The 22,753-nt window shown below is 37.1% G+C and overlaps 1 protein-coding gene across 9 annotated transcripts in view; it reads left to right on the top strand.

Annotated features, from left to right (window-relative positions):
* Positions 1-22,753, top strand: part of Dnah11 (dynein axonemal heavy chain 11) — a 327,476-nt gene that overhangs the window by 121,353 nt on the left and 183,370 nt on the right. For all 9 annotated transcript variants that reach the window (XM_087206427.1, XM_087206426.1, XM_087206425.1 and 6 more), the window contains 9 exons: positions 1,284-1,415; positions 3,250-3,410; positions 7,046-7,202; positions 7,576-7,721; positions 10,514-10,630; positions 15,812-15,950; positions 19,123-19,215; positions 21,070-21,264; positions 22,209-22,286. In XM_087206427.1, coding sequence (XP_087062553.1) covers positions 1,284-1,415; positions 3,250-3,410; positions 7,046-7,202; positions 7,576-7,721; positions 10,514-10,630; positions 15,812-15,950; positions 19,123-19,215; positions 21,070-21,264; positions 22,209-22,286 — 1,218 coding nt within the window. The remainder of the gene's footprint in view (positions 1-1,283; positions 1,416-3,249; positions 3,411-7,045; positions 7,203-7,575; positions 7,722-10,513; positions 10,631-15,811; positions 15,951-19,122; positions 19,216-21,069; positions 21,265-22,208; positions 22,287-22,753) is intronic.

Below are 22,753 nucleotides of genomic sequence, written 5' to 3'. Positions count from 1 at the left end.
GTGAGTCAATTTCCTCATCTGTAAGTTTAGGATGCTAGTACATTTTGTCAGATGATATAGGCAATATGCTGAGTGCCTAAAAAACTGCATTCTCAATTCATGTAAATCATGCATGTTATGAATGTCATCCTCCTGCCTCTTCCCTCCCTTCTTACTATAATTTTGTGATTTTTTTCCTCCGGAGTCCAGCTGTGCAACAATCTCCAGGAATTCTGCATGACTTAGCATTTTCTGGGACTTGTTACTAGTATAGTAGGAAACTTGTTTTTGTCAGTAGGCTGTGCCGTTCTGAAAGCTTCCGGTGATCTGCTATGTTCACTTACTCCCATCTCACTCAGATGATAACAGTTTTGTAATTGACTGTTCTTTGCAGAGCTAAAGAGGAAAGGGAATAGTTGTATATCACAGTAGGGCACCTAGAATAAACCAAGGGATTTAGAAGTTTTTCTTGTATTTTTTTCCTTGCAAATAAGCCTTAAGTAAGGTAGAGATGTTTTGTGTAAATAACCATGCTAACAAAACAACCACCTAAGAGAGTATATTTCAGACATCTCTGACAGTAATTTACCATAAGAAATATTTTTATCAAATCAAGTTCACATATGTATGTACACGCTCAAAACAAATAGTTTCACAAAAGAATACATACTCTTATAATCTGTAATTGAATATTTTCTCTTCAAGGAATTGTCATCCATGTAATTCCATTTCTTTCCTTTTCATTCTATAAGAAAAGACCAGCAATTTGTAAAATATTTATCTAAGAGATCAGTAGCCCTAAATAAGAATAGGAATATGAATAAAAAAATGAAATGAGGCAATGTAATATTTTCTCTATAATCATTATCTTGTATTTTTAAAAATACAAAACAAACACTGTTTAGATGGATCTTTGTAAAGAAGGAAACAAATTATTCTTTAGCTCTAACTATACCTTTTTTAAAGTTAGTCTAATTTACCTTTTAAGGTGTGTAGTTATTCCTGTTCCTAGTGATAACTGGATCCTCATTAGGGAGGAGAGTCTACTCAGTGAAGCCAGGAAACCCTGCTTCTGTCCTGGCTTTGTCATTACTCACTGGTTTTCTATCTTCTCTGTCTCAGTTCCTTCCTCTGCATGAGAGGAGAATAATATTTGTTTCTCCCCAGGGTTCTTTGAAGACCAGCTGGGATAACAAATTTGAAATTGTTTTGTAAACTAAACCACTCTTCACAAATATGAAGGCTATTCAGATGTTAGTTCCTGTGTTTGTAATTCTTCCCTCCTTTTTAAACCTTCCTCCTAGATTTCTCAGCTGAATACACTGATTACACTTTTGCTGGGAGAACTTCCACTTGGTGACAGGCAGAAGATCATGACAATTTGTACCATAGATGTTCATGCAAGAGATGTGGTGGCAAAACTTATTTCTCAGAAGGCAAGTTGTTCAAAGAAATTTTTTTATTGCTGTTTCCTGAAAGTGTTATTTATTGTCAGAATAGTTCCCAAAAGTCATTATTTTTTTAGGTCTGTATAGTTTAATTAGTCCCAAGAAGTTGTAGTTATTTGAGGTGCACTGGATGTGGATTAGCTAATCCTGTATATTGTTTCAATCAGTGGGAGTTACTCCAAGTGACATCCCAAAGGGTTTTGCCACATTGAGAGTCTCAGATCACCTAAAAACTAATCCAAGAGGTAGGACCATGAGGGCTTATCTGGTTCAACTCTCCAGCTTCTGGCTTTTCTGTGCATAGTCATTTTAGACCATTTGTCTGTGAGTTTCAGCTGCATGACTGAAACAGCCAATCGCAATATCAGATACAGTGTCATCTAAACCATCTCTGTGTAGCTTTGATGGATTTCCCCTTGAGAAATCAATATTGATCATAAATTTAGGTTGTTTGGGTCATCCCCTGTCTTTTTATGGCTAAATCATTCACTTTCCTGTAAGAAGTCATTTTCCTAATCTTTTCAAGTTATTAATAACTTTTTTCCCCTGTCTCTAAAAAGTATGTGTGTGTCTCACATGCTGGCACTGTTTAATGTGATAGAAAATCTTCTCACCCTTTTTCCCTCCTCAAGATATATTTCTACTTGCAAATGTCAGAAGAATGCTTATCTATTGGACAGCTCTGATATATAATGCCCACTACCCACTTCCTCCTAATCCCTTTTCTGGGGACATAGTTCTAAAGCAAAAAAAATACCTTTCCCAATTTGAATGCATTTATGTATGGTGAAACACTTTGTTTTTTTCTACTCATTTCTCCATTTATTAAAATCAAAATGAGTTATAATTCTCTCTGTAAAGCACAAGAAAATGGTTCTTCATGTAAGCCATAAATATAAATTAACATTCCTTGAGCCAGGTTCCGGATCCAGTGGTGAACAATGTTTTTAAATTTAATCCAAGACTGATCCTTAAAAAAAACACCATTTACCATGTGTTCTTATTTTGATAATGAACTGTGATAACTACACCTTGAATATGACCTTGTGCCTTCTTATCTATTTATACTGTTTTATCAGTTTTGTGGTTTGTTTGCAGCAGAATAAATTGTGATTTAAAATATACCCTTTATTTTTGTACTAAAGAGATTTTTTTGTCTCCTTGACCATCTCAAAGAAAATTCAGTCCTAAATCTTACGTAGTCATCAAACAATAAATAGTGATTTTACTAATTTGAAGTGATTTCCAAGAAAACTAAGAGTTCCTGTGTATACCTTGAAAGAGACAGGGCTTTAAAGAAAAACTTGAAAAGAAATAGGGTTGAAAAATGGGAAAGAATGACAATGAAAAGGTATTTGATGTAATGAAAACTCAGTAAAGAATGTCTATACTTAAAGCAGACCAGACTTAGTATGAATGTGGTTGAAAGTGTAGTTTATTTATACCGCTAACATGCAGAAATTATGGATTGTGTGTCATTTTAACACAAAAGCTTGTTATACATCAGATTTCAATGATATGAATATAAAGTTACAAAAATTTTCTTACCCCTGTGGTGATAAATGAAATGTGGGAAAGCATTACGTGAACAAATTGATATTGTTTTAAATAAAGCCAGTTTAAAATGAAGACTTATTACACAATATATTTCTGATTAATCAACCATCTGTACGAAATTACAATTTGTAATAGCATGAAAGATTTTTTATTTGTGAGACTTTAAAAGTAAAATGTGAGCTATACACATTATTAGATTAATGAATTAAAAATTTTTCTCATAACTATCAGTGTCCTATGTGTAATGATTTTGCAATGATTTTAGGTTGTCAGTCCCCAAGCTTTCACTTGGCTGTCTCAACTTCGTCACCAGTGGGAGGACACCCAGAAACACTGCTTTGTTAACATTTGTGACGCTCAGTTCCAGTACTTCTATGAATACTTAGGAAATAGTCCTCGACTAGTGATCACTCCTCTCACTGACAGGTAACAATTATAAGTTTGAGTCAGATGAGGAAAATCAAGTCCCCTAGCATAGGCAGAGATATGTGAGAATAAAAAGAAAGAATGAAAGAAAATGATGAACAAATGAGAAAAGTGTATGAAAGCAGTCTGTATATTAACTAATTATCTAAGAAAGTGAGCATTTATTTAGAGATAACTTAAAACTGAGTTAGAGAAACAAAATTACAGAAGCTCCCATATACACATGGTGAAATCACGAGAGATGAATATGGCTCGAGGTAACCTGTTTGAACGCCAACCTATCTAATATCTGTGGTAACATCCCTGTTACCAGACTCTGTCACCATCCTCCTTCCCCCATTTTCTTATTGGAAGACAAAAGTCACTAGGAATTGCATGTTCAAATTTATTTTTTAAGGATTGCCTACACTGAAAAGAGAAGAGGGAGAACCTAATATTCATGAAATGATGCAACACTTATGAAGTACTGTGCTAAAAACTGTTCTGATATTAAGCAGACAGGTCTGTTTGCTACCAATGAGATTACTTTCTACTTGAATTAAGTATGCGAGTGGGTGGGAATTAAAAGGAACAATACTCAGAGTAAAATATTTTGGGTGATAACATATGATATGGGAAAAAGAAAACAGGGTGGTGTCTTAAAAGTACATTGAAGGAAGGAGAATCTACTTTAGTTTGAGTATGCTTTCTCTGAAATGGCTTGGAACCAGAGTAGACTTTTGAGAGGTAGAGGGTAGGGAGAGATATTTATAGACTTCACTGGTTGAGCATCCCTAATCTGAAAACTCAAAATCCAAAATGCTTCAAAATCTGAAACTGCTTGAGCATTATGTTAGCACTCAAAAAAGATTCAAATTTTGGAGTAGTTTGGATTTGGGATATACAACCTGTATAAATTAGATGAGAAAACCTTTGAGCTAGAAGATAAATGATAATGTAGGATCAGCTATTCACAGGTCTTGAGGCAGAAAGGTAGAAGCAAAAGCAAGCACCAAAGCTTTGAAAGTGAGGAGAAGCTTGATTCCTCAAGGAGTAGAAAGAAAACCCTTGGGGCCCAGGTATAATAAGGGAGCAAGTGGGTGCTATTAAAAGTTCATTGCCAGGCCAGAGATGTAGCTCAGCGGTGCCATGCCTGCCTGGCAAGCACAAGGCCCTGAGTTTGATCCCCGGGGCCAAGAAAAAAAGGTCATTGCCACTTGACTCCAAGTAAATATGTACATTGTCAGAATATTGGAGAGGTCAGGATACAGTCTCATGGAGGTGAATTTCTTTATTAGTATTCTAGTCTCTGCTGACTTATTTGGTGACAGGAAGCACATTGACTCTTCAGTATTTATGAGACAGAACTCATACCTTAAGCTCACAGCAATACCCTCAGTCTTCTTTTTTTTTTTGGTACTGGGGATCGAACTCCGGACCTTGAGCTTGCTTGCTTGCAAGGCAGGCAGCGGCACCACTGAGCTAAATCCCCAGCCCACCCTCAGTCTTCTTATCATCAAAGTGCAGCTGGTGGTTGAGGTAGTCTGGAGAGATTGGTAGAATTCTCGCACAAGCTTTGTCATTGTTCATACACATATTAATCTGCTCATGATTTCATCATTTCTGTACTGTACGTACAGCTTTTGTAATTGTCTGATTTGTTCTCTTTAATGTGTCTCAAAATGTTCATTGTCTTCATTAATTTATGTAGTTCTTTCAGTGTGAAGGACTGATATATGTAGCTTGACATAATCACCTGAGACCAGTCAAGACTTGCAAATGTTAGGAGTCTACTACATGCATGCCATTGGGAATTGAAAAGAGAGTTAAGTGAAGCTTGGAATATAAGAGAGAAAAGGAAATATGTTTTAAAGTTTATCAGTATGTGAAGATTGATTGCTTGTTAAAATTTTAATTTAAAAAATCATTGTGTGCTTTATTTGAAAGTTGAAAGGAAGGTGAGTATTCATTCTGATAGTGTGGATAGTTTTGGATAAGATGTTTATGTTATGTGCATTTCCTTTCCATTTCATCCTTTGGATTATTTATGAGTTGTTTACATTAACATAATACTTTAAAATACATTCATTATGTCTCATTTGATGCTGACCATTCTTCTGTGAGCTAGGCAGAGTAGATAGTGTCTCATTTCATACTCAGAGCCTTAGGTCTGCCAGCTTGTACCTGATAGATTTGTGCTGGACACAGGCATGCAGGTTAAAAGAATGGAGGCTCAGCTATTAGGGAGAGACCTCAAGATACAGTGGCTTAAATAACACAGAAGCTGATGTCTCACTTTTGTAACCATCCACAGGAGAGGGAGCCAGCAGAATAGAATGATAGGGAGCTGACATGCTGAACACGCCTTTGATATTTGTTTTGGCCAGTGGAAAAAGGGCAAGGCAAGGCCTGGGTGAAATGTCCTGAAGTGGGTATCCTAGGAGTGCCATTTCTACACATTCAGGACTGGTTGGAGTTTGGTCACTTTGCCAATCCCTGTTAGAATGCAGGTGGGAAATGCAGATGTATATGGCCATAGGTCTGGCCCAAACTTGGAACCACAAGGGTAAAGATAACTTATGTACAAAAAGTACTCTGATTTCTAATCTAGGAATCTTTCTATTCAGTCTCATTATAAAATGCACTTAAATGCACATAACTTTGAAATTATGAATGTTTTATGCATAGGTGAATTTTTAGAGAGATTACCTTCAGTTTCCTTCATATATTCTTACAGTAAACCTCATTTTAAGGAGGAGAAAACTGAGGCATGTTGATGTCAAAAGGTGTAAGATTAATATCTGAAGATCTGCAAAGTAGACTTAGTCTCTGGTGCCCTGACCTCTTTGCATATGTCTTTCCAGTTCATCCACTCTCTGTACTAAGACAAAACTAATGTACAAACCTGAAGAAACCCCAAATAAAGAAATTGTGGATACCAGATACTTGATACTTGCAGGGCCTTGCCATTTGTTAGTTTTTCTTCCTTTTACATATTCTGTCTTTGCATGGTTATTTTTGGTCCTAGATCCTTTGAATCTTCCTGTAAAAATAAGTATTATGATAATCTATATGCATGAGAGAAACACATTCAAAATGAATTCCTAAAATGGTTAGACATAATAAATTATGTCATTGCATATTGGCCTTATACATCAAAGTAGTTATATATTATTAGCATACTATGTATTTATGTTTACCTACTCATCTCTTAATGTATTTCTTATGTAGCAATTTAATGCAGTCTATGTTTAATTCATTCACTATCCACGATTTCTATTTTTCTTTTATAAATAGTAGCTTGAGATGTCACCTACCATATTAATAGTATCTTTCCCTAGAAATATTAGAAATTGAATTGCATTACAAATTAAGTGTATTTGTATTCAAATGCACAGCTCTTAGGAAATGAGAACAATAGCATATAAAGCAATGCATTCTTCTCCAGTAGTTTTAAATAGACAACCTAAAATTAAAATTAATATAAAATAATCTGACTTGTTGCTATGAACACATCAGAAGTACATCAATTTTTTGTTCTGACTCCACTCTAGACTTTGGCTTCTTAAGCTTTGACTTTATAAAATCATTTGCCTCTAATATTTCATAGAAATTTCATATTAGACTGTAATATTTGTCTCTTCTGTTGTACAAAGGTGTTATATTACTTTAACTCAGTCACTGCATCTAACCATGAGCGGGGCTCCTGCTGGCCCGGCTGGTACAGGGAAGACGGAAACTACCAAAGATCTTGGACGTGCGCTTGGCATGATGGTTTATGTATTCAACTGTTCAGAGCAAATGGACTACAAAGTAAGTTACTAAATAATGTAAAATGATGTGCGTTAACATTGCTCCTATTTGGGATGAGGCTGAGTACCCCTTATCTGAAATACTTGGACCAAAAGTGTTATTCAGATTTTTTATTTTGAAATATTTGCATATATTTAATGATATTTTGGGAAAGGCACCCAATTCTAAAAACAAAATTTGTTTATTCTCATAGCCTAAGCTTAATTTTACATAATAGTTTTAATAATTTAACAAAGTTTCGTAGTATGGAATTTTCCACTTCTAGCATCAAAGTTTTAGATTTTGGAGCATTTTGGATTTTCAGGTGAGGGGCACTCTACCTGTAAATACTTAAGACCTCCTTCTCGAAACTTTGAATGCCTCCCTCATTTAGTCCATAGGAAATATCTATAAAGGCCTGGTGCAGACAGGAGCATGGGGCTGCTTTGATGAGTTCAACCGCATTGCTGTGGAGGTTCTGTCCGTGGTGGCCGTGCAAGTAAAAACGATTCATGATGCCATCAGAAATGGGAGAAAAAAGTGAGTGCCACGTGGCTCTTTTGTTACAATTAGGATAATGGAATAATGCACATAACTCACTTTCACAGTCTACTGCTGTCTCTTTCTTGATATGGATAAAATAAAAGAATAGTTAATTTTGAAAATTTCTTTTGGACATCTTCATTTTTTGTCAGTGGCTTTTAATGTTAAATACAACAAAGGTATATCACATTACTTAAAGGATAGACTACTTCTGTGATGCTAAATCCAGGGATCAAGTCTCAGTCCTTGTCTTTGTGACCTTCTGGCAGCATCTGACCCAATGGCCATTCTTTACTATGACATACTTCCTTCACGTGGGTCACAGGACATCACCCGCCCTGCTCCTTTGCTACTTTTTTCTCATATAAAATGGGGAAAAGAACTTATAGATGGTGGTGGTGATTAATGGAAAGCATCTGGACCAGTACCTGATATACAATAGGCACCATATTAGTGTTAGCTATTCTTTTTTTTTTTTTTTAATCTTCTGGGTTACTAATACTCAATGTCATGGGCCTTGGTCTCGGGACTTCTTTTCTCTATCTGTATTTTCTCCCTTGCTGACTGCCACAGCTTTCAGAGCCCACCTCCATGCTGAGGACTCCCAGAAGCCCAGGCATCCTGTCCCCTGGTCTCTCAGCTTACAGGAAAAGACTGTTGTGCTCCTCAAGACTCCATGTGATGTCTCATAATCCTCTTCTGTTAATGGCAATCCCAGTCTTTTCACTAGTACCTATCTTATTAGTTGTCCCTTCTCAGCAGGTGATGCCTTCGTGTTCTTCTAGTAACTTGTGGTAAAAACTCCAAGTACATCAGAAATCTCATCAGTCTCATCATGATGTCAGAAGGCAAAACAGAACCAGCACTTAGGACTTGACGGCTTAATTTAAGAAATACTTACTACAGTACAGAGAACAATTTTGGTTCTCCTTGTAACATTTTTATTTAATACAAATGCCACCTCATTTATCTAGCCTATCTGTTCCTCTCAACTTTTTATAGTATTATGCTCAGCTAGCCATCTTGTGTGTTGGAATATTTTGTCTCCCATTTGGTGAAGAATTATCTAGCCTGTTGGAACTGTGAGCATGTTCTAGAAGCTTCCATTTTATCAGTGGGTACATATCTTATCATCACATGGGCCTGAGGCACCACTTTCTTATATCCAGCTGTCTTAACGCATCCCTACTCTAGTGACACATTAGAGAAATTCAGTTCTTTGCTCTTTGATCTCAAGCCATATTTTACTTAACTGTTAGCCAAAATCTTACTACTTGATGCAACCCAGATGTCATTTAAATCTTCCTTTGTTACAGAGATTTATGTAACTGATCCATGCAGTACATTTAGAAATTCCAAGCAATACTTCTTTTTTTTTTTTTTTTTGGTAAAGGGGATCAAACTCAGGACCTTGCACTTGTGAGACAGGTGTGGCATTACTGAGCTAAATCCCTGGCCCAGCCATACTTCTTGATAGTCTCTCCAATCTGGATGTCTCCATTATGTCTCTTCATCCTTAGGCTGGCTGCATGCAGGTGGCTAGGCTCCATCAGGATTCCATAACTTAAATTCCCTTTGAGCTAGAGATGCCTTGACCCTGCAGCCTTTCAGCGCTTTCTGACTGCACCATTTGGAGGTCCACCTTTTGACTAGTGGCTCTTCCTGCTGTATATGATGGGAGAATGGTCCATTATCCTGTGGCACCCACTCTCTGAGTAGCCTTTGAAATCTGGGAAATGAAGATTTCTCTATTTTCACCTTGAATATACAAAATCTACCAACTCTTAGTGAGTATCTAAGACACTGAGTCCTAAACATCCTGGATTTTTTTCTCCATATCTTTCCCTCTCTATCCTGTGATACAGGTTCAGCTCCCTAACTATGTCAGCCTGTCTTCTGTTGACCAGAGATCTCATTTACCCCATCTAAAAGCTTCCTTGTACTTGTCTCTCAATTTGGCTCCTGCAGTCTCTCACCATTCCATCACCCTGGCCATCAGTAATCTTGTTAGGCCCTTGCAAAGTTTTGTGCAAATTGTTGCTTCTCCCATACTCCAAAGTGATCATGATAGCAGTAGACATCACTAATATCTGTTGAGTACCATATTATAGTCTTTGTTTCCTTAGCCTTTTATGTTTATAATCTCTTTGAAATCCTCACACAATCTAATAAGGTGAGTAATATCCTTTTTTATTAGATGAGGGAATTAGAACATAGGGTAGTTAACATACCTAAAATGGTATAGCTGGACTCTGAACACTCACTCAGTCTGGCTCTAGAGGTAGCTGTCCTAACCATCATGCTGTTCTACCTCTAAGCAGTACTCAATAGATATTTATATAGAATATATAAAGGAATATATAAAAGGAAAGGAGAACAAGTGAGCAAATAGGCAAAGACTGAAGAGGGTGTGCCCTTCTCCTTGTAGCATGAACATCCTCACCTGAATGGTGTCCCATTCAAGGAGGTTTTTGGCCACATTGAAGGCAAAACGCCCTCCTATTTCATTAAATGTTAAAGTAGCCAGATCCTCATTTGTGTATTTTAAGACACCATGGCTCTGCAGAAATACTTCTTGTACTTAAAATTCCTCTGGGGAGATGGAGGATATTTTTAATAAACCTGCTTTAAAATATATTCAAATATATATGCTTATGAATTTTAAAGAAAATGACACAGAATAAACAGCTTCCTAATAATAATTTGCATTTTGCAGTGGTTTGCATTTGTCAATGTGCATTCATATTCAATGAACACATTTAATTCCATCAACATTCTTTCTATGGTAGATTTGTATTTCTTGGAGAAGCTGTCACACTGAAGCCATCAGTTGGAATATTTATCACTATGAACCCAGGATATGCTGGTCGAACAGAATTACCAGAAAACCTGAAAGCACTTTTCAGGCAAGTGTTTTGCTTTGCAGCTTAGCATCTGGTGCGCTTATGCCACCTAACGTTGTTGGTTTGCATTGTTAACTGATTGATTTCACTTGAGAATTCCTAGGGAAAACTCAATATTTCTTCGGATCCCTTCATAAAAGAGCATTTTCCCCATGATAAATTAACCCTTGTGAATTATGAAACCAGGACTCAAAATCAGTATTTAAAAGTTATATTATAAATCCAAATGTTACACATTAGCTATTGTGTTACAATATTTTATTATAAGCATATTTTTAAAAATTATGAAATATTTGGGGAAAATAAAAAATTTTTTAAAAGCATCACCATCCAGAAATTATTATATTTTTCTAGTCTGTTATAATTTAGATTTTATGATATTAGATATTTAAAAAGTCAAACTATTACTTAGTTGTCTTTTTAATATTTTGACATACGTATTTTATTGCCAGAAATTCTTTGGAAATTTTATTTTATGTAGCTCCAGAATAGTCCTTCTTGTTGCTCATCAGTATTTTCTTGACTACTCTTTATTGTCAGGTAGAGCCTGTTTCCTTCCTTTTAGTTTTTTATGACTGTAAAGTAGCAGGCTCTAAACATCTATCCACATGAAAAATTATTCTTGTTTCTGATTATTACTCCAAAATCAATTCCTAAATGTAGAATTCCTAGGTGATGATTATAATACCTGTTGATGACCTGCTTTCCAAAAATGCCTTGTGAGTGTATAACCCTCGCTGCAGTCTGTAAGAGAATCTGGACAGCTGTATGTGGCACGCTTATAATTAACTGGTCTTTCACATCACTCTGCTCAGATGTAGTTTAATGCAATGACGCACTGCCCTGTAAGTGTATAGTTGGTGAGAGGCGATGGATCACAATACAGAAGATATTTCCAATACCCCTCACAGTTCTCTTGTGCCTCTCTGAGGTTGATCCCCTTACTCCAGATTTACTCTCCATGATTGTAGATTAAATTTCCTTTTTTAGAGTTCATGTAAATGAACCCAGATAGTTATGTACTCACTTGTATCTGGCATCTTTTTTTAAAACATTATGGGTTTGAGATTCATCCACGTTGTTGAGCTTATCAGTAGTCTGTCACTTTTTATTGCTGATTTGTATTATGTTGTATATGCATTTTGCTCTTTGTTTATCCGTTTATCAGTTGATGGACATTTGTATCATTTCCAGTTTGGGTCTACTATGAATAAAGCAGTTATGAATATTCATGTAAATCTTTGTATGAACACATGTTTTTATTTCCTTTTGGTAAATATCTAAGAATGGAATTGCTGGCTCATATGGCAAACGTATGAGTATGTTTTACTTACGAGATTCTACAATCTCGTTGCCAAAGTGTACCATCTTACAGTCTCACTGTTAATGTAGGAGAATTGTAGTTGCTTTATATTCTTATCAAAACCTGGTATTGGCTTTTTCACTTTAGCCAACCTAATAGATATGTTGTGATGTATCATTTTAAGTTTAGTTTGCATTTTCATGAATGCTGATGATGTTGAGCATTTTTTTTCATATACTTACTGGCGATTTGTACACTATCTTTTGTGAAGTGCTGTATTCTATATATAACCTCTTTATTAAATACACACTCTGGAGGGTTTTTCTTATTTTTGTGGCTTTCCTTTTTATTGTTTTAAAGGTATCCATAAAAGACAGAAGTTTTAAACTTGATGAAATAGTTTTTTCCAGTGCTGGAGATTGAATCCACAGCCTATTGAATGCTAGGCAAGTGCTCTTCTACTGCACTACACCGTTGGCTCTTGTTTTGTTTTTTATATTCTACCCCAAAAAATTTTGTCTAGCCCAAACTTGGAAAAATTTTCAACTACGTTTTCTTATCCATTGTTGTTTTATAGTTTGCATATTTTTTCCTTTATTCTGTTAATGTGCTGAACTATATTGATTGATTTTTTTTCAAATACCAAATACTCCTTTGATATTGCATTCCTGGCACAAACCCTTCTTGTTCAGGAAGTAGTATTTTTTACATAGATTGCTGGATTCAGTATGATATTACTTTGTTACAGATTTTTTAAAAATCTGTGCTATGAGGGATATTGGTCTGTACTGTCCTTTCTTGTCATCCTTGTCTGGCTTTGGTACTAATGTAATGCTGACATCCTGAAATTAATTGGTAAATGTTCCCTGTTTCCTTAAGACTCTTTCTGGATTGCTATTATTTATTTGTATTAAGTATCTGATAGAATTAATCAGTGAAGCCATCTGGACCTGCACTTTTCTTCATGGGAATCTTTTAAGTAATGAAGTCAATTTCTTTAATAGATGTGAAGTTATTGAGGTAATAATTTTTTTCTTGAATTAGTTTTGATAATGTACATCTTTTAATGAATTTATCTAAGTTATATAGATTATTAAATGTATTGGCATACATTTGTTCATGATACTCTTTTATTATCCATAGTGATGTCATGAATTCCATGCTTGATATGGATAATTTGTGTCTTCTCTCTTTTTTTTAATCTGGGCAGTGCTAGAGACTTACCAGGTTTATTTTTTAGGCATTCTTTAGGATTAATAATATGTATCTTAACTACTTAGTATGCCTTCAAAATAATATGCCACTTTATATAGATTATAAGAACCTCTGTAGTTTTTAGTGTGATTTTTTTTTCAGTTTTTTAGCTTAAAATTTTTTTAGCCCTCAAGATATATGGCCGTATTTTACTTGTATTTCCTTCTACTTTTATAGTATTCCTTTTTAAGTGCAATTTGTAAAATGAGAACTTATGTGGGGTAGGTAATATGAAATAAGCATTTAAATAATTCTTTTCTCTAGTAGTTAATAGTATTCTAACATCCTGTATTGAGTGTTTTTGCTTTCCTCATAATAGCTTTCTCTACCATATTATTTTATAATGTCTAATTTTCTTGAAAAAAATTTTAGAGAATAACTATCTAGGAAATGAATGTAATAATTACAGAAGAGTTTTTGTGTGAATATTGTAAACTTTTCTAGGTTTTTTGCATTTATGACCCAGTTTATCGTGCATTTTTTATTTGTGTCTTAAAATCTGAATTTGTTGCCAGGCATGATGGTACACACCTATAATCCCAGCAATCTGGAGGCTGAGGCAGGAGAAACTGCCATGATTTTGAGGGCAGCCTGAACTACAAACTGAGACCCTGTCTCAAAAAGCCAAACAACTCTGAATTTGTCTTACGACATTTGGTTTATGTCCAACCAAATCACCCTTTATGTACAGCATCCTTTATGTTAGGGTATCACTAATCTCAACAAAATTTGAAGGAAAACTTGGATGAAGAAAGTATATGGAGGGAATATTCTTTGGCCCTAAGAATTTCCTAATTCTGCCACCTACCAACCATGTGGCCTAGAGCATGTGCTACAATCTCTAGGGACATCTGTCTTCACCTCTGTAGCCATCTCTTAGAGTTGTGAGAATTAAGTGGAATAGTGGGTGAGAAGCTTTTAGCACTTCATGTGGCATGAAGTATATACTATTATCTATGGGCTGCAGGTGTGTAGAGTATGTACTTTGCATGCACAAGGCTCTGGGTTCAATCCCCAACACCATAAAAAATTAGTATTTATATTTTTAAAAATTTTTTTATTATTTTATTGGTACATTTTAGATATACAATATAATGACATTCATCATTGGGAATTTGCACCTTTACTTAATCTGTCCTGGTTCTTACATTTTCCCCATTCCCCTGTTCTCCCTTCAACCCCTCCATCCCCCCCTATTTGTATAGACTTTGTTTCCATTTTTTTCATTTTCTCACATAAATTCCATTCCCTTCTTTCCTTTCCCCTACCCCTCCCACTTTCCCTTCCCCTTTGCCCCTTTTCTTCCTATTTCACATTATCTATTATACCTTTTAGTCCTTATTTACACTTTCTAGTATTTATATTAATATAAGTATAAAATAAAAAAATGTTAGTCTTTTCTACCTCTTATTTACTCTTCTCTACTATTATGAAAAGTAGCAAATGGATTAGCTTAGATAGATGAAGTATTCAGTAACCCAATTCCAATGAAACTTTGCAGAATGTTTAGGATTAAAATTAGATGTGCATAAAATAGACTATAATTACATTTACAAAAATAAGTGGATAAGGGCCGGGGTTTTAGCTCAGTAGTTCCGCCCCTTCCCTCGCAAGCGCAAGGTCCTGAGTTCAATCCCTGGTACCAAAAAGAAATATATATATATATATATATATATATATATATATATATGAGGATAAATATTATTGGGATATGCAGTTTTTTTGGTTTTTATTTTTGGTACCGGGGATTGAACTCAGGTCTTTGCGCTTGTGCAGCTGGCAGCGAAACCACTGAGCTAAATCCCTGGCCTGGGGTATGCAGTTTTAAAAGTCTGAAATCATGTGCTTATTTATTTGCTCTTGCTTCTTTTGCACTTGAGTGGAATTTTTTACATGTTGCTTTTGTTGAGCACAACTACTTAGTAAACACTAAATTATGTATCAATTTTTGATTCAATAAATTATATCACAAAACAGTTGATTCTCAAACCCTGTGGCTTCATAATTGCTTATGTTACTAATATTTATGCCCCGGAGGTTGTCTGTGTGCTGGTGACCTCCTACTGCAGAGCAGGTCTCTCCCCAGCTCCACATGTAGTGTTGGTAGCTTGGATTCAGCGGTGAGGGGAAGATTTATTCCATGGAAATCAGTAAAGCTGTTTTCTGGACAGCTGTTGGTTCAGCCTTTACCAGCACACCACTAGCCACAGGCTGGCCTTTAGCACAGAAGAGCATTGCTGTACCTCTTTCTGCTGTGACAACTTTGACGCGAGAACTTTAGAGGCTGGGTATGCAGCTCAGTGGAAGAGCAGATACTCAATTAAATCCCCAGCATCAAAACAAGCAAATTAAATAGCAGTAAGTTTACAGAATGCAGCCACGAATTTTAAAAAAATTCTTCCATCCATACTTATGTCATTTCCGACTTTCCATCTTTTCCTGGTGTCCAAGCCCCAGTGGATGTGTTTTAGTTGAATCGAATGGTCTCGTTAGCTGTGATTGACAGAGGTAATTATGACCTGCTTAGCAATGGTGAGAGTGTTGGTACAGATTAGTCACTTGAGTTAAGCAATTTGTACTTATGACCTTATCACATTTTAAAACTAAATTTCCGATTTACGTTTCAGACCTTGTGCCATGGTCGCCCCTGACATTGAGCTGATCTGTGAAATCATGCTCGTGGCTGAAGGTTTTGTGGATGCACGCTCATTAGCCCGAAAGTTCATTTCATTGTACACACTCTGCAAGGAGCTCCTGTCCAAGCAGGTGAGGGGACTTTTGTTACTTTCTCTTGATTTTTACATCCCATTAAAACAGCTTTAGAAATTAAGGATGCTGGCTAATTTAACACTCACATGATTCTCAGACATTAGGAGTGATTTTATATTTTCCATAAATCTTGAAAATCCACATCTTATGAACCTTAATTTTTTTCAGAAATTAAATTAGAGACATTTTAGTGTCCTAATATGTGTTCTTAATACAAGTTCTTTTTTTAATAAATGGCCTCTGTGATTTTTCTTTGCTATTAATGCTATAATTTTAAAGGAAGGGAGATTTATGCTCCTTCTCTTTCTTGGTGAAAATATTATTTTCTAGTGGGAGAAAGTAGAAGTATTCCTAAAAGAGAGGTGAAGTTTACTTTTTGAAGAATATCTTGAGAAATGTTAAGGTTTTTCTCATGTGTTGGCAATCCTTTACTCATTGGCTTTCTTTTTTTAACTTTTGCTGTATATTTCCTTTGACTCTGAAATGGTTCAGTCTTGCTCTCTACTGTCCAGCCATAAGTTTCTCTCAGGTTCATTGAAGTTGCTAATGTGACACAAAAACTGTATCTGTTCAGCATCGGTACTTTTCAGTTTAGCATTGTGGTCACTTCTGCCCTTTGGTCTTTTCCCAGTGACATTGCCCATGCTGTTACAAAATGAATATTAAAATACCAGTTGCAAACACAGTTACCTTAGTGCCTGATGTATTTATTTTAACTTTCCCACTGTTAGGGATATGGAATCTGGGAAGTGAAAGTTAAATTATCCTTTTCACGATGGTAAATTTATATTTTCAGAAGAAATTATGAAACATAATCATGTGAAAGAATGTTTACAACATTATTATGTATAAAAGCAGCATACCAAACAGTGGATGTGATCCCTGATTTGCATGTGTTCTGTGTATTATATACAGTGGTGCCTCGGTTTACAAACTTAATTCGTTTTATGATTTTTGGGAAAGACGTGCATTTGTATTTGTGTGGGGAAGACAGCTGTGGTTGTGTTTGTCACCCAATGCAGAGTTTGGAAATGGAAGCAAAATTTTGCTGAATGCTTTTGTATGCAAACCAAATTGTTTGCAAACAGAAGCATTCATGAACCAAGGTATTACTGCATTCTGTTTTCTATACATATGCAGTAACTTGGACATGCATTATGATCTTTAAGTTGCCTCTAGATAGTAAGGACATTGGGATTTTCATATTTCATAGTCTTGTCATCTTTTTATGAGACTATTTAAATTCTATAATAAAACCTAAGAAGAGAAAAAAAGTAATTGAACGAGGAAACGTGAAATTGTAACCAAATCCATTCCCAGTAGTAATGTGAAAGTAGTTAGAAAGTATCTACTGTACCTGAGTAGTTTGCTTACTGCTGACAGTGATGGGGGTCTAGATACAAAACGAATGAAACTGATTCGCGCTTTCTTAAAATAACCAGTATTTACTGAACAGATACCATGTATTGTGATTAAGTCTTCACAGGATTATGAGTTTGATAGTATTAGGCCTGTTTTATAGGTAAAATTAAATAACCTGTTAAAGGTCCACACCTAGCAAGTGGTGGGGACATGATGTCGCTTCAGGTCCTCCTTATGCTGTCTGTGACACTTGTAGCCAAGTACAAGAGGAAGGTGCTCGGAGTAAAGGTCGAAGAGAGAAGGACAGAGATCTTGAACTCAGTGAATTGAGGTGAATGAGAGATGATGGAAAAGGAATCTGGCCGGGACAGAGAGTTGAGTGAGGAACACAGTTCATAGATACCTTTCTGAGCTTCAGGGGTGGCCTTGTGAGAAGAATCAGTGAACATTTTGACCAAAGGAATGATGCAGTGAAAATGGGGATGATTAATTTAGCAGCCATTTGCAGTCTTTACCTGTTTAGCAAGGCCACCAAGTCCTTTTACATCTGTGTCCAGAATCTCTTCCACTTCCTCTCCTTAAATATCTTTACTGCAAGGACCTAGCCCCGTCTCCAATCTTCTTCCTCTCCAAACGCTGGTTCTTCCTTTTCCCTTCCCTCCTAAAGCCCTAGTCTACTTCTACATCACTGACTTTCAAATGATTTTGACCATGCTCCACGGTCAAAGATATTTTTTCTATTGAGACTCAGTAAGCAGCTGGTGGGCGTGTGCACATATATGCGTACAACCAAACCAAGCATGTTCACCAAGCACTCCTTACCCTTATAATTTGCAAGCCGCTCTGATGTGTTTTCATTCCATTCTGCCTTATTTTGTCACCATCAAAAATGATGGTGAAATCCACTAAATTGTTTTTATTACCCACTACTGGATAAAATAACATGTTCATACATAAATATACTGTTTCACTGCCCGTGTTAAGTCACTTTAGTCCCTCGATCCCTTGTAATGTAGATGGGTGCTTCTTTCTCTGTCCTAATAGGTTGGTGAGTCTGAGAGTTGCAGAGGTCAGGTAAATGGCTCAGGGCCCAGCTGAGAGCCCTTCAAGGGAAGGGTTCCTTGTTGTTGTGTGGATTGTATGGGTCAAGGAAAGAAAGACGTAGATGTAGATCAGTCACCTTTGAATCACCCTGTTTTTACTGAACAACTACTCTGTGCCAGATACTGCTTGGACCTAAAAGACCAGAGGAAATAAGTTGCTACGTTTATCCTCCAGGAACTCAGATCCTATGAGAAGAACCTTCCTTAGGGACAATGTGGAAGGTCAAAGGGGCCTTGGTTTATAATTGAATTTTAACAATATAGTTTTTATTATATTTAGTGCCAACATCAAGGAAGGGGTGTCTTAGTGATGACGAGGTAACGGGTGAAAGGTGGGAAGCCAGCACTCTAAGAGCACCATTTCAAAGTGTGCTTGTGGTTGGAGGTGGCCACATGGAAGGCTGGAGCTCCTGAGTTAGCAGTTTGTAGAGAGAAGCGAGGGAGGCAGATAGAGTCTGGAGCAGAAGCTGCATTGTCGGGCTACGGAAAAGGGAGATTTGCTGACCAAGGCAGGAAAAAGCAGGACAGCCACCTCAGGAATGTGATTTTCAGTTTCGGAGAGGAGAAGAGAGGAAACATTAGTTGGAACTATTAAAGTTTGTTTTTTTCTGAACTTTTTAACTTTCAGCTCTCACTTCTGGAATGAGAATCTTATCCCCTCATACAATTTTTGAGAAAAAAAAATACCTATGGTTTTATTTTAGGATCACTATGACTGGGGACTTCGTGCTGTTAAATCGGTCTTGGTTGTCGCTGGCTCTCTGAAACGAGGAGATAAAAATCGACCGGAAGATCAGGTACCGCAGCGCTGCTAGGATTTTGTTGAGTGAGTGGCAGAGCAGCTTCATACAAATGGAAGCATAAACCTGGACAGTGAGGCACACGTGGCTCTGGCATCTTTTCTGAATGCAGACTGTTTTAATTTTATTTTGAGAGGTCACAAGTGTTCTTGAATACAGAGCTATGAATCTGAGAAAGAAATGTGATTCCATAAGTACTTCTGAAATATCAGCCATAAAAAGTATTTTGACAGCTAAAATCAAATAATTCGGTAATCATGGTTTGAATTCCTAGGAGGAACATTCAGGCAATCTGATTAATTAGGTTGGGTTATTAGTTCTGCATACCAGTGAAGATGCAGGCAAATCAGCGACAGTCTGTCCGTTTCTCAGGACGTAAGCTGGGAACAGAGGATGAAGTGGAAAGGGTGGCTGCCTAACACCAGTGGCAGGTGTAGTTCTAGGGAAACTCCTACCTTCCTTCCTGGGAGAAATGGAGAAAGCACTTGTGCGGCTTCCACTGATTGATAAGTAGGGAAAGCAAGGCGTGCTCCTCACGATGTATCCGTGCAAAAGGGCCCGAGGAGAACAAAACCTAGGGCAGTCCGTTCTGTAAGCTTCTTTTTTATGTTAAGGGATAATGTATTATGTGATTTTTTTTATTTGCTAATATCTCTCCTCCTCTTAGTTGCAATTCATGTTAGTCAACATTTTCTTACATTTCTTTGATCTTGTGCACATAGTTTTTGTTGACGGAATACTTAGCTCGTTCTACAAATGTTATCCTGATGTTAAAAAATCTAAAGCCCTCTTTGGTTTTTAATCAACATCACACAAAAACCCAAGCTAAAAATGTCTGAGGTTATCATCCTGATGTCGCAGAGTACTTTGGACCAAGGAATCTCATAGACGTGGTTAACTTACAGACTGAAGTTTGAGGAGTCAGGAGAGAGCACCCCAGACTCTTTCTGAAGATGGAGGGAGGGGCTGGGGATTTAGCTCAATGGTTCTGCCGCCTTCCCAAGTTCGGTCCCTGGTACCAAAATTAAATAAATAAATAAAGATGGACAGAGCATTGGCAGTGAAGGAGCAGCCTCCTTGCTGACCCAGTTCTGAGGACTGTTGATTTTATTAGTTGAGCCTTCTGTTTTGTTGTTATTAGAAAGCATCTCCTCTCCCAGTAGATAGAAGGCCATGCCAGCTGGAGGACAGTATCAGTATCTCATGCTTTAGTATGAGGATTAAAAATAGCATCTTCAGCTCATTAGGTGTTTGTTAGACCTCATATTGACTTTAAAAATTAAAGCTGAGGGACCAGGGATTTAGCTCAGTGGTTCTGCTGCCTGCCTCACAAGTGCAAGGTCCCGAGTTCGATCGCTGGTTCAAAAAAAAAAAAAATTAAAGCTGAGGGCCAGGGATGTAGCTCAGCAGTGCAGCGCAAGTGTGAGGCCTTGAGTTGATTCCTGGTACAAAAAAAAAAAATTGAAGTTGGAAGTGGTGGCACACACCTAAGATCCCAGCACTCTGGGAAGCTGAGGCAGGAGGATTGCAAGTTCAAACCCAGACTGGATTGCTTAGCCACTTAGTAAAACTGCTCCAAAAATTAAAAAAAAAATGACTGGGTCTGTAGACATATAGTTCAATGTGAAGGTCCTTGGTTTAATCCACAGTACTGCATAAATAAATAGTATTTGGAATTGATACATTAAAAAGAATACGTAGTAGTGGGGTAACATTTGATGCTTTGATACATGTATACATGGTATAATGTTTAAATCAGATTAAACATATCTTATCATTTCTTTGTAGTAAAAAGTTTTCAAGTCCTTTCTTTTGGCTTTTTGGTGCAGTGTTTTCTCTTCTCCTTCCTAGGTCCTCATGAGAGCACTAAGGGACTTCAATATGCCGAAAATAGTGACTGACGATGTCCCAGTGTTTCTGGGCCTGGTTGGCGACCTGTTTCCAGCCCTGGACGTGCCCAGGAGGAGGAAGCCACACTTTGAACAGATGGTCAGGCAGTCCACCCTGGAGCTCCGCCTGCAGCCCGAGGAGAGCTTCATTCTCAAAGTAAAAGAGGCCCTTGCTTTTCATGGAAGTCCTTGGGTTTGCAGTGTAAATGATGGCTTAAGTGATACAGTACTTAGCTAAAACATTAACTTTTATTACCCTGGCCTTAATGTGATTTTTGGGATTGAACTTGAGACCTTGTGCTTGCGAGGCAGGCACCGGAATCACTGAGCTAAATCCCCGGCCTGCCTTAATGTGATCTTAAGAAGTACTTTCGAGCATTTTAATATGACAGTCCTAACTAAAGTAAATATAACTAAATATTTTAGTAGTCCCATCCAGCCAGAAGGGAAAAGCATAAATATGATTAAGTGATGGTTTTAACTGTAAGCATACTTTTAATTACTTTATACAACTTCCTGGAGACATGCACTGAAATTTTATTTGGTTCTCTCTCCCTTCCATTTTAGAGAATATTGGAAGTAAAATCATTAGTGTGTGCTTTTAGCAGGGGAGGAATGTCAGCATGCTTGAAATAGCTTGGGAAGATACTGACGTATCAAAGGCTGCACATGGGCTTATTCAGTTTGGGTTTAGTAAACACATGGAGATTTGTATATCTCATTACCTGGACATTACAGTACAGAAAATCCACGTTAGGTATTTTATGGGGAAAATCATTACTCAGTTGTAGATGATGATTGACTATATACTATTTTTGTTCAAACCTTTATGAGGAGTCATTAATTTTTCTTAGTTATCTCTGCCATACACCAATTGTCCAGAAGGCAATGCTTCCACTTCATTCTCACTATTGTGTTCCACTTGGGTGATCCAGGTGGAACCACACTCTAGACCTGTGATCTGTTGTGACTTTCCTTGAACACACTGATGTCAGCAGCTTGCATGGGCTGTAAGGAAAGAACTGAGCAACAGTGAGTAGGTTGTCTTTTTGTCACCACCTCCTGAGAGGACAGCAGTGACTGTTGGGTATTTGGTTGCAGGTCGTCCAGCTTGAGGAGCTGCTGGCCGTACGACACTCTGTCTTTGTGGTTGGAAACGCAGGCACAGGGAAGAGCAAGGTAGGGTGACCCATCTCACACCTTCCAGCCAGGGACTCTTTTCAGTGCTGCTTAAGAGGGCTCCCTTCAGCAAAGCCCAACTCAATGTTGGGTTAAAATCTTAGACTCCAATGTTGCTCTTCAGTCAGTTCACACAATTTTCCTTTATTTTGTGAGAGAGAAGGGAGAAAAACAAATAGAACGCTGTATTCACCTAAGAAAAGTAAGTTGAATGGAAGATCAGGCTTCCCCCACAAGATTCATAGCATCCCATTCTTGCATTTACAACTGTGCCCTATGCCCCGGCAGTAATGCTCACCCCTGGATTCTGTATCAAGGGTAAGCACTGTGAGAGACTGCAGAATAAGGTATGTGACTTGCAGGATTTGATTGGGTCTACTTACATTTTTCAGAAATACTTTCTGGTCTTTTTCAGATGATCCTAGTTTCTCTTTCCCATATTATTAAGAAAAACAAACCCAAATATT

The sequence above is a fragment of the Heterocephalus glaber genome, unplaced genomic scaffold, assembly GCF_053883595.1.
Source record: "Heterocephalus glaber isolate CG9 unplaced genomic scaffold, H.glaber_assembly_v1.0 deba00000676, whole genome shotgun sequence".
Lineage (NCBI taxonomy): Eukaryota > Metazoa > Chordata > Mammalia > Rodentia > Bathyergidae > Heterocephalus > Heterocephalus glaber.
Note: the sequence above shows the minus strand (reverse complement) of the source record. Positions and strands in the feature narration are given on the sequence as shown.